Source organism: Hyperolius riggenbachi, chromosome 6 (assembly GCF_040937935.1).
Source record: "Hyperolius riggenbachi isolate aHypRig1 chromosome 6, aHypRig1.pri, whole genome shotgun sequence".
Lineage (NCBI taxonomy): Eukaryota > Metazoa > Chordata > Amphibia > Anura > Hyperoliidae > Hyperolius > Hyperolius riggenbachi.
In genome coordinates, this window is record NC_090651.1 from 55115680 (window position 1) to 55128906 (window position 13227).

Consider the following 13227-nt stretch of genomic DNA (forward strand, 5'->3'; position numbering starts at 1 on the left):
AAGGTTGGTAAAAACAAAGAGTTTTACAAGGCTTAAGCCTAGTACACACTTTCAATTATGATTAGCTAGTCACTGACCAATTTTACCATCTCCATGTAGTATGAGAGCTTAACTACATAATATTCTATATCTGTTGACTCTTATACTACATGGAGGTGGGAAAATTGGTCAATGATTGGCCAATCATAATTGAAAGTGTGTACCAGGATTAATCATAGGCTTCCATGTATCTGAAAATAATGCATCAGCCATATTTGATAAAAGTTATGCTGGCCATACACGTTTCAGTTGTGATTGTTTAACGGCAATGTATTTCGATACATAAGAATAATTCTACCTATACAAAATTGAACGGATAAGTTAACAATTATTAACTGCAATAGTTTTATTGAAGTGGAACGCTAAGAAAAATGTTGAGCTCGTTTTATTAAATTGGAAACTATAAAATATTTAAATGATGACCTATCTACCGTTACAACGGTGGACCGAATTAAAATCTTTACGTGTGTGGCCAGCATTAGACACAGGACATCTTGTTGGCTTTCCGTGAGTAAAGGAGGGAATAAATCTCTATATTCTTTTTCAAATAGCGAAATCTTGTCAAGCTGTTTCCCCAATGTTTACAAAAGATGTTACTTATTGATTCACTTCAAAGATCCAAAATAATGCACATATCAAATTAGCTCAAAACAGCCAATCAGCTACATACTTCCAAGATCTGATCAAGAAACAATTCTGAGGACCGCTTCACATTGGGCACTTTTCCACGTTCGCGTTCGTGATTCCGCAGCCCAAATATCGCAATTTGTTGCGATTCAGCACAATTTGCGCTTGTGATTCCCGTTCAATAGAATGAGAATCACAAAACAATCGCCCCCAAAACGATGCATGCAGCGCGTTTGCGATTAATCAAAATCGCAACCGCTGCAGTGTGAATGTATCCATAGGGATACATCGTAGCAGCGCTTTGCTGATCGCCGGAGATCAGTAAAGCGCTGAAACATCACCCAATGTGAACCAGCCATTATTGGGTGTTATGCTAGAGCACTTAAAGTAAACGAGTAATTAAAAAAAAAAAAGTTTAATACTTATCTAAGTAGCGAGAACCCTCTGGAATCTCCAGAGGCTTCCCTGATCCTCTACAACCCCTTCGCTGCCATCCAGAAACCTGCTTACCTTGCCAGCTGCGCTCCCCTCCATGTACGAGCACCACCGCACTGTGCAGGCACCAGCGGGTTCACACCTGCGCAGTGGCACGTAGCTGCTCATGCACAGAGGTAAAAAACTGTGCTGCGCACGCCGTTCCCTGCACCTGCACAGTGCGGCTGCACTCATACACAGAGGAGAGTGCAGGTGCAAGCAATCTTCAACTTCATTGTTGAAGTTGTTCAGAGGGTCCTAGCCCAGAGCAGGAGGGGCGTAGGGAGACTGGAGAAGCCTCTGGGACATCCAAAGGCTTCTTCCTACTGAGGTAAGTATCTAACTTTTTTTTTAATAAAGGTTACAGGTACACTTTAAAGCGTACCTAAAGTAAAAAATGAAATACTTACCTCAGTAGTAGGATGCCTCTGGATAGTCCAGAGGTTTCTCTAATCTTCCTCGAGCCCACCGATTCAGCACAGGGTGCTTCTGAACACACCCAACAAGAGCTTGTCAAATATGCTCTCATGGCTGAGCTCCCATCCATGCACATGCTCCTCCATGCTGGCTTCAGTCTACTAGGCATGCGCAAACCATAGTTGCACATGCATAAAACGGATGCACTATTACATGGACAGGAGCACAGCCACAAGAAGGAGGGGGTCCCGTCCAGCAGTGATGAGCTTGAGGGGGATGTGGGGAACCTCTGGACCATCCAGGCATCCAGAGTCTTCCTACTACTTGTGTAAGTATTAAACTTTAAAGGACAACTGAAGCGAAATGGATATAGAGGAGGCTGGCATATTCATTTCCTTTTAAGCAATACCAGTGGCCTGGCTGCCCTGCTGATCCTTCCTCTAATGGTGGGAATACACTACGAGTTATTTTTGACAGATAGATGACTCTATAGATCATTTCCAACAGGCCTGATTTTGAGCATTTTTTGATCGATTTTCTCATGGAAGTGAATTGAAATCGATTGGAAAAACAATCAGAAAATCGATCAGCCAGAAAATCTGCCAAAAAAATTCATTGTGTATTCCCAGCATAATTTCTTATAGCCGTAGACTCTGAACAAGCATGCAGCAGTTCAGGTGTTTCTGACATTATTGTCAGATCTGACAAGATTAGCTGCATGCTTGTTTCTGGTGTGATTTGGACACTACTGCAACCAAATAGATCAACAGGGCTGCCAGGCAACTGGTATTGTTTAAAAGGAAATAAATATGGCAGCCTCCATATCACTCTCACTACTTTAACCACTTGATGACCCACCCTTTACCCCCCCTTAAGGACCAGCGTGGTTTTTAGTGATCTGTGCTGGGTGGGCTCTACAGCCCCCAGCACAGATCAGGGTGCAGGCAGAGAGATCAGATTGCCCCCCTTTTTTCCCCCCTATGGGGATGATGTGCAGGGGGGGTCTGATCTCTTCTGCCTGCGTGTGGCTGGCGGGGGGGCACCTCAAAGCCCCCCTCCGCGGCGAAATTCCCCCCTCCCTCTCCTACCTGCTCCCCCCCCCCCCGGTGATCGAGGCTGCACAGGACGCTATCCGTCCTGTGCAGCCAGTGACAGGACGTCCCCTGTCACATGCCGGCGATCCCCGGCCGCTGATTGGCCGGGGATCGGCGATCTGCCTTGCAGCAGCGCCGTACAAATGTAAACAAAGCAGATTATTTCCGCTTGTGTTTACATTTAGCCTGCGAGCCGCCATCGGCGGCCCGCAGGCTATTCACGGAGCCCCCCGCCGTGATTTGACAGGAAGCAGCCACTCGCGCGAGCGGCTGCTTCCTGATTAATCAGCCTGCAGCTGGCGACGCAGTACTGCGTCGCTGGTCCTGCAGCTGCCACTTTGCCGACGCATGGTATAAGCGTGCGGTCGGCAAGTGGTTAATACCTCACACGTTTGCTTTAATATTCCTTAAAAAATAGGCTTATACCAGGAATGTTTCATTTGATTTCATGTGCTGGTTTCAAATGCCACAATTCTCCTTAGCTTAGAATTAATGGTGCATGTAACCAGCCCAGTTACAATTTGAACTCGAATTTACGATGTCTCCCTGTCACCAGAGTCTATTTTATTTTATGTTGAGGGAACTGTTGATCGTATCAATTTAGCCAGGATGCCTGGGAAAGCCTCCTCAGTATCAGTTAAGGCATCTAATTGCATTTATGTTTGCTAAAGAATGTTTCTCCTCTGTATGTCAGTGTATACAGTGGCTTGCAAAAGTATTCGGCCGCCTTCTTGTTTTCCACATTTTATCACATTACTGCCACAAACATGAATCAATTTTATTGGTATTCCATGTGAAAGAACATTACAAAGTGGTGTACACATGAGAAGTGGAACGAAAATCATACATGATTCCAAACATTTTTTACAAATAAATAACTGCAAAGAGGGGTGTGCGTAATTATTCAGCCCCCTTTAGTCTGAGTGCAGTCAGTTGCCCATAGACATTGCCTGATGAGTGCTAATGACTAAATAGAGTGCACATGTGTGTAATCTAATGTCAGTACAAATACAGCTGCTCTGTGACGGCCTCAGAGGTTGTCTAAGAGAATATTGGGAGCAACAACACCATGAAGTCCAAAGAACACACCAGAGAAGTCAGGGATAAAGTTATTGAGAAATTTAAAGCAGGCTTAGGCTACAAAAAGATTTCCAAAGGCTTGAACATCCCACGGAGCACTGTTCAAGCGATCATTCAGAAATGGAAGGAGTATGGCACAACTGTAAACCTACCAGGACAAGGCCGTCCACCTAAACTCACAGGCCGAACAAGGAGAGCGCTGATCAGAAATGCAGTCAAGAGGCCCATGGTGACTCTGCACGAGCTGCAGAGATCTACAGCTCAGGTGGGAGACTCTGTCCATAGAACAACTATTAGTCGTGCACTGCATAAAGTTGGCCTTTATGGAAGAGTGGCAAGAAGAAAGGCATTGTTAACAGAAAAGCATAAGAAGTCCCGTTTGCAGTTTGCCACAAGCCATGTGGGTAGAGTGACCAGACGTCCCGTATTGCCCGAGACGCGTCCCGGATTCGGGGTCCGCTGTCCCAAGCTGCATGAGGTCCCGGGAAACGTCCCGCTTTCAGCAGCGGGACGTCCTGGCCTCAGGACTCTGGCCACTCTATCCTCATGAACTGGCAGCGGCGTCTATAGACGCTGTGCCAGTTTATTGCCCGCAGCCCCGCTCCAGCCTCCTGCTTCTTCCGGTGTTTTGACACTGGCAGGCGAGCAGGGCTACGGCAAGATGGCTGCCGAAGCCCTGTACTGGAGACTATTTGTGTCTCCAGTACAGGGCTTCGGGCGCCATCTTGCCGTAGCCCCGTCAGCGCGGGAGACGAGCAGGAGGAAGGTGGTCCCGGGAGGAGCGCGCCAGAGGCCGGTGACTTCTGACAGGTGAGTAAATGCTTTCTTTTCCAGGTGAAATGTTTGCCCGCATTGCGTTTCTTTTCTAGTGAAATGTTTGCCCGCATTACGTTTATTTTCTGGGGAAATGTTTGCCCACATTGCGTTTCTTTTCTGGGGAAATGTTTGCCCGCATTGCCTTAATTTTCTGGTGAAATGTTTGCCCGCATTGCGTTTCTTTTCTAGTGAAATGTTTGCCCGCATTACGTTTATTTTCTGGGGAAATGTTTGCCCGCATTGCATTTGTTTTCTGGTGAAATGTTTGCCCGCATTGCATTTCTTTTCTGGTGAAATGTTTGCCTGCATTGCGTTTCTTTTCTAGGGGAAATGTTTGCCCGCATTGCGTTTACTTTCTAGTGAAATGTTTGCCCGCATTGTGTTTACTTTCTAGTGAAATGTTTGCCCGCATTGTGTTTACGTTCTGGTGAAATGTTTGCCCGCATTGCGTTTCTTTTCTGGTGAAATGTTTGCCCGCATTGCGTTTACTTTCTAGTGAAATGTTTGCCCGCATTGCGTTTCTTTTCTGGGGAAATGTTTGCCCGCATTGCGTTTCTTTTCTGGGGAAATGTTTGCCCGCATTGCGTTTATTTTCTGGTGAAAAGTTTGCCCGCATTGCGTTTATTTTCTGGTGAAATGTTTGCCCGCATTGCAGTAATTTTCTGGTGAAATGTTTGCCCGCATTGCGTTTATTTTGTACTGACATGTTTGCCCGCATTGCGTTTCTTTTCTGGGGAAATGTTTGCCCGCATTGCGTTTACTTTCTAGTGAAATGTTTGCCCGCATTGCGTTTACTTTCTAGTGAAATGTTTGCCCGCATTGCGTTTACTTTCTAGTGAAATGTTTGCCCGCATTGCGTTTACTTTCTAGTGAAATGTTTGCCCGCATTGCGTTTACTTTCTGGTGAAATGTTTGCCCGCATTGCGTTTACTTTCTGGTGAAATGTTTGCCCGCATTGCGTTTATGTTCTGGGGAAATGTTTGCCCGCATTGCGTTAATTTTCTGGTGAAATGTTTGCCCGCATTGCGTTTATTTTGTACTGACATGTTTGCCCGCATTGCATTTATTTTATACTGACATGTTGCCCGCATTGCGTTTATTTTGTGCTGATATGTTGCCCATTGCGTTTATTTTCTGGTGTCCGGGGTAACTGTTACTGCATTTATTATTTAATGGTCATAGATGGCTATGTTTGCTGCTTTGTGGTTACGGTATACTATTAGCATCACACAGTTTCTGCTCACCCATGATGCAAAGTCTTGTTTGTCCACATCATGGCGTAAACACTGCTTTCCTATGCCTCGCTGTTACATCATTACGTTAGCTCCGCCCATACAATGTCATGGCCACGCCCATCACTGAGCTGGAGCTGTTTTGCAAAGAAGAATGGACAAAGATTTCAGTCTCTAAATGTACAAAGCTGGTAGAGACATACCCTAAAAGACTGGCAGCTGTAATTGCAGCAAAATGTGGTTCTACAAAGTATTGACTCAGGGGGCTGAATAATTACACACACCCCACTTTGCAGTTATTTATTTGTAAAAAAATGTTTGGAATCATGTATGATTTTTGTTCCACTTCTCACGTGTACACCACTTTGTATTGGTCTTTCACATGGAATTCCAATAACATTTATTCAGGTTTTTGGCAGTAATGTGACAAAATGCGGAAAACATCAAGGGGGCCGAATACTTTGATAAGCTGTGGGCCGAATACACTGTATAAGCTGTGTTTTTCCGTTTTGGTCAGGAACCAGTCCGACGAGGGCTTTTTATAAGCCGAAAGCTCACTGTTTACTCATCTCCAAGTTAGCCAATAAATGGTATCATCCTGATTCAAAACACCAGGAATGTAATAAATGAATATAATAACACTGAAGTGTGTAGAGATCCACTGGATCACATACATGAATATACATCAGCCTATGTATATCTTCATGTTCACATGTGATCTGCCATCTGCACACGCGTGATCATGTTTGTATTAGTGACACAGACGTTTATGGTAAAATGCATCCGCATGTATATTACACACATGCTAATGCACAATGATGGCGAAAACAAAATAAAAAAAAAAACACGAGTTAAAAATGTATATTTTAATTGTAGCTGATGATATGATAATAATGACAGAACAATGCGCAGTCTCATGATATTATTCTAGCAGCGGGGTGTGCATCTCCCTATAATGTAGAACACGTTACCCAGCAATTCATCTGATTAAACTCTGATTTTATACCAACATCTTTGGACTGTAATATATATATCATGTTTATCCTGTTTAAAAATAAAAATACATTTCTCGCACATTTTTTCCCCCACTAATACACCAGAAAATATTGAACGAAACGCCAACGGATAACAAAAGTCATAGCAACACAACAAAAGTGCACCTGTCACATCTACAGGGTGCTGGCTACCATTTTATGCACTGGGTTCTATGCCATGAAGCACTATAGCCTGACTTAGGCCACAATCACAGTGGCCATTGTGTTGTGCTCCCTCTGACAGCAGCAACCGGTCGGGAAAGCGGCGCTGAATGTTATCGGCGTGTTATGTCGGGTACAGTGAAGCATACAGTCAATGAAAAGTATGCTTCACTTTTACTGTTAACACGTGTGTTTACTGGTAACACACTGCATTCAATGCATAACCATACCGCAACCCGTTATACTGTAACGCACCTGCCACGCTATGAACGCCGCATAGGTGATTGCACATTGCAGTGTGGTAAGCTGCTTTACAAAGTGACCGTTACACTGCACCACTGTGAACGAGGCCCAAGGGTCTTCGAGAATGGAGATCGTTGTAGAACATAAGTGATACTGGAAACCTGACCTGAATTTAAGTGTACCAGAGCTCAAGCTAAAAGAAGAACCAATACTTACCTGGTGCTTCCTGCACACGAGTCCTTTGCCGTTCTCCAGCGGCTTGCCGTTCAGCCGCGATCAGCCCCAGTAACAGGCTCAGTCGGGCTCAGTCTGGGTTTTCTGCGCATATTGACCCGACTGAACCTATTACCAGGGCTGATCGCAGCTGAACAGCAGACCGTGGGAGGACGCGAGGGACTTGCATGTTTATGCTGCAGGAGGAAGCAGCGGGTAAGTATCGGTTCTTATAATGTAGAGCTCTGGTTTCCTTTAGTATTTAAATGGTGTTTGCTATTGAAAGGCAAGAGTTCTGCTCAGGATCACTGATCATCAACACATACACAGGAGCCAGAACCTCTGCCTTTTGTGGGCTACGCCAACATTTCAAAGAACTGGGGCCAGAAATGACATTGGAACATCACTAGATCCTAATGATTTCATTCGATCACTACTGTCCCAGACTATAAAAGGGCAGCCTCTAGTGTTTGTAGGTGACAAGTACACGTAAAATGTCAGTCCACCAATATTTCAGTTTTAGACATTAGCAAGCCGAATAATTCTCCGTAATCTCTTTGAAACTCCAGCTACAAGATTTGAAACTAGGCCCCTCATTCCATCCAGTATTGCTTTTAAAAACTGATCTAAGCTTTAAAGGACAACTGAACTGAGAGCCATATTTATTTCCTTTTATAGAATACCTGTTACCTGGCTGCCCTGCTAATCCTTTGCCTTTAATACATTTAGCCATGGCCCCTGAACAAGCATATGCAGTTTATGTTTCTGAGATCTGACAAGATTAGCCACATGCTTGTTTCTGGTGAGATCCAGATACTACTGCAGCCAAATAGACCAGCAGGGCTGCCAGGCATCTGGTAATGTTTAAATGGAAATACATATGGCAGTCTCCATTTTCTTCTCACTTCCGTTGTCCTTTAATTAATACAATTAAACTCTCTTCCTGGCTGCCTTACTTACCAGTCCCATCACATATCCTCCCCCCAGTAAAGTCACACAACAAGGCTGCACCACTGCTGATGTCAGAGCCTAGTCAGGGGAGAGTAGGGAAGAGGAAGCATTGTCAAAACACTCTGACTTGCTTATTAATGTGGGACCCCAGTACACATTCTTTTCCTGTAAACGGACCCCATGCAGAGTTGTGCAGTTTGTTTCTATTGCCCTAAGTTTGGCCCCATATAGAGAAGGGTACTATTACAACCTTGTTCAGCTTTTTATTGCTGTCTGCATCCTTACTGAGATTTCTTTACTCCGGTCCGATGGGAAGCCCGACTTTGATAATGGAAGAAGAGTTCCCATTTGAGACTGAACCCCCAACTCCTGTCTTGGTGGCAACCAGTTCCACAAACCTGTGGAACTCAAATCCTGTAGAAAAAGACAACACACTTTCCCACATAGGGAAACTAACATAAATAAAAACCGATAAACAGATTTAACGTTCTCGATGCAATATCCAAAACTCTAAAAATAATAATAAAAACAAGTTTTTTAGCTGGACTTTTAGTTTAAGAAAACGTCTCTCTCTCTCTCTCTCTGCTGAAGATTTTCATAAAGCTCTACATAGCGCATTCTGGGGATTTACAGCACTAGAGTTTCCAAGAGATACAGGTGAATGATCCATCTTGGGTGGACTGACCCCCTAAACCTTGACTCTAGGGAAAATAATATTGTATTTTTGGATAGTATAGAAAGAGGTTAGAACCTTGTTTGAGATTTGTATTGCTGTTCCTATCGAGAACAAATAAAACCTTTTTTTTGTAAATTGATGAGGCGTTGGAATCCCCATCAAGGTTTTATTGCTGTCTGTGACTTCTTGCCCCCAAAACCATTAATGTTAATCTTTAAAGGACACCTGACCCGGAGCAAAGCTAAATAAGGTAAGCACAGAGGTCTGGTCATGTAGGATCTACATACCTTTCTGCGTTGTCTGTTCCTCTCTAATCGCATCGTGAAAAATCTGACCTTTGCCTACAGTCAAGAAGGAAGTGACTGGATTCCTGCGGTTACCTGTGTATGGGGCGGGGAAGAGGAGGGAAGAAGAAGGAACATCGCCACAAGCCAGCCTCTTCCTGTCTAGAGATTTAATTTTATCCAAAAGTCAGATTTTTCAAGGAGTGACTACAGGGATCGGGGTGGGGGGGGGGGGGGGGAGGGGGGGAATGGACGACACACATACGTATGTGGATCCAGCATGAGCATACTTCTGTGCTCAGCTTAGGAAGCCTTGCTCGGTTCAGGTGTCCTTTAAAGGGGAACTGAAGTAAGAGGTATATGGAGGCTGCCATATTTATTCCCTTTTAATCAATACCAGTTGCCTGGCAGCCCTGCTGGTCTATTTCTCTGCAGTAGTATCTGAATAACACCAGAAACAAGCATGCAGCTAGTCTTGTCAGATCTGACTTTAAAGTCAGAAACACCTGATCTGCTGCATGCTTGATCAGGGGCTATGGCTAATAGTATTAGAGGCAGAGGATCAGCGGGCTGCCAAGCAACTGGTATTGATTAAAAGGAAATAAATATGGCAGCCTCCGTATACCTCTAACTTCAGTTCCCCTTTAACCTAATAAAGGTCCACAAAGGCCTCAGAGAAGGGAATTGAAAATGGCCCCAAAATAGCAATAAAAACTGAAAATGATCTAACCCCTTTACAAACTACCCATTTTTGTTTTTCCCTTAGGTTGGGGTTCAATTGACAGGCACAAGTGACAGTTATAAAGTAAATTTGTGCTCAATCAGTAGACTTCATTGGTTGACAAAAAAAACACACATCTCTGCATCACAGAACAAATTAAAAACACTTTCTCAAAATAAGTGCTTAAAGAGACTCCGTAACAAAAATTGCATCCTGTTTTTTATCATCCTACAAGTTCCAAACGCTATTCTAATGTGTTCTGGCTAACTGCAGCACTTTATACTATCACTGTCTCTGTAATAAATCAACTTATGTCTCTCTTGTCAGACTTGTCAGCCTGTGTCTGGAAGGCTGCCAAGTTCTTCAGTGTTGTCGTTCTGTGATGCATCTCCCCCCTCTAGGCCCCTCTCTGCACACTGCCTGTGTATTATTTAGATTAGGGCAGCTTCTCTCTTCTCTCTTATCTTTTACAAGCTGGATAAATCCTCCTCTGAGCTGGCTTGGCTTTCACATACTGAGGAATTACATACAGGCAGAGCTGTCTGCACTCTGCAGGAAGAAACAGCCTGACACTTCAGTGGAAGATAGCTGCAGAGAGAAAGAAACACACAAATGATCTCTTGAGATTCAAAAGGAAGGGTGTATGCAGCCTGCTTGTGTATGAATGTATTTTCTATGTGTGGACATACTGTACATCAACCTACTTCCTGTTTTGGTGGCCATTTTGTTTGTTTATAAACAAACTTTTTAAAACTGTTTTTAACCACTTTTAATGCGGCGAGGAGCGGCGAAATTGTGACAGAGGGTAATAGGAGATGTCCCCTAACACACTGGTATGTTTACTTTTGTGCGATTTTAACAATACAGATTCTCTTTAAAGCTTTCAAAAAGGGGGAAAATATATATATATATAAAACAAAATACCATATACAGCTTTTATATATAGTGAGAACAGAGCACCACATGGATACGGCACACGGAGACCAATAAATAGACGAGGTCTTAGGACTCTTCAGGACGGAAGGCCTGGCTGGTGTCCTCTGGGTGTACCGGGGCGATCTTAGTGCTCATCAGCGTGTAGATGTACGGCCAGATTTTGTTGGTTTCTGTTCCTGAGAAGGTGTGGAGAATGCCTTTACTCCTGCCAACACAGGGGGAAATGAAGACTTTACAGCTCAATTCAATTAAACTTGAACATGGCAAACTCTAAAACAATCAGGTTGATTAAAATAAATCTGTAAGAAAAAAAAAAAAAGAGCCCCTGGGGGGTGCTTGCCTCGTAGCTGACGGCGCTGAGACAGAGGAGGAAAGGGGAACGCCTATTTAGGATCCAGAGGCTTTCCCCTTTCCTCCTATGTTCCGGCGCCATCAGCTGACGAAAGTCCATCAACAGATGCCAGGCTCCAGAGTCATAACAATCCTGTGAGAGCCTCGTGCAGGCGCAGTAGCGGCTTTCCTTCAAGCTCAGGCGGAAAAGTCTGAGCCCAATTAGATCCACTCTACTGCACAGGAGAGCGGTGTCAGCTCCTGCACAGTAGAAAGGATCCGATGTGCAAGGCTCTTACAGGATTGTTATGGTCCCGGAGCCCCGGCGGATTTTCAGCAGCTGACAGAGCTGGAGTGGAGGAGGACAGGGGAAGCCTCATTAGGATGCAGAGGATTCCCTCTCCCTCTCGAGGTAAGTTCCCCCAGGGGCTCTTTTTCTTACAGATTTACTTTATTGTAAATTATATGTGCAAGGACAGGGCTCTCTCCCCCTTTTGTGTCTTGGAATTTGTTATGCGTTTTGATAATTGTGTTACATTTTTCACTGTCATTATTGCTCACCAATTGTCCGCAGCGTACTGCGCAGGCACAGTAGTTCTGCGCCTGCGCAGTGCGGACAACGTGGCCATGATTGACAGCGGCGCTTCCCGCAGGTGCAGTAAGGACGACCTTGAGGTCGGCATATGCACCGTGCGGGGAGCCCGGGACAGCGGCGGAGAGCGGAGCGGTGAGCGTGGGACAGTCGGCTGCAAGGGACTGGAGAAAGTCCCAGCTGAGTAAAGCTGATTTTACGTTTTTTTAGCCTGATGTTTCCTTTAAGCAACTAATGCTATCACTGATGCGGTGAATGGGAAAGGGGCAGCTTTATTGGGATTGGCCCAAATCAGGATGTGCAAAACATGGTCCTACAGACAACCCTGTGGTTGTACTGAAAATAATAAATGTATATTGCATCGGTCATGCAGGAGGTCCAAATAACGCATACGTGTGTTTGGGTCCTTGCTGAAGTCTGTGTCACCCTATATGTAAACTACATATGGGTTATTTGTACCTCCTGCATGACCGATACAGATATGTTTTTATCAATGTTTTTATTGTGAAGAAAGTATTTCTTATTTTTTAGTACTACCTCAGGGTTGTCCGTAGGACCATGTTTTGCACGTCTTGTTCCCTAGTATGTATTCGGAATTGTCTGCAGACCAATCAGGATGGACAACTGATCCCAGAAGCCCTCAGGCTGCCACAACAATCAAGTAACTGATTAGTCCTGGCTGGTGCCGTAGTGCACTCGCCCTGGGGAACTGTCAGTGCATGTGGGAACGCACATCTACAGGGGTGCTGGGGATGCTGCGCCGGTGGACAGAAACGCCAGATCCTTCGCGGGATCACTGCCGAGGTGAGTGCATGACAGTCTGTATTATTATGTACTCCATGTTTGTTTCTTATAGCGCCACGGAACATGTTAACGCTTTATAAATAAATAATAACAATAAGTATTATCTTTGCAATGGAACTTTTCAGATTCAAAACTCCTTGCTTGCCTGCAGCTGTAAATATGATCCAATCAGTGGGATCATTCCGTTAAAAAGATCGACTGAACTATCGATACATCGATCGTTCGTTATCAATTGGCACAATTGACAACATCCGATCGATGTTGTCCAATCATTTGGGAGATTGCACTGTTAATGGGCACCTTTATACTGAACCCTTTATGTCTGACATGCTATCAGGAGGAATGAGTCAGGCCTGTAGAGAGCACACAGAGATTCCTTGTGCTGTGATGTTATGTAAGAAGCTGATTCACTGATCCATGAGACCATACTGCACTAACTCCCTCTAGTGGCCATGACAAGACAGAACTCGGTCAGTCTCTGTGCTGGCTTGTCTTCAGTCTT

At 44.5% G+C, this 13227-nt stretch overlaps 1 protein-coding gene across 1 annotated transcript in view; it reads right to left on the reverse strand.

Annotated features, from left to right (window-relative positions):
• Positions 1-6630: 6630 nt before the first annotated feature.
• Positions 6631-13227, reverse strand: part of AK4 (adenylate kinase 4) — a 108913-nt gene continuing 102316 nt past the window's right edge. The window contains exon 6 of the mRNA XM_068239304.1: positions 6631-11204. Within this exon, the coding sequence (XP_068095405.1) occupies positions 11066-11204 (139 nt within the window). The 3' untranslated portion in view covers positions 6631-11065. The remainder of the gene's footprint in view (positions 11205-13227) is intronic.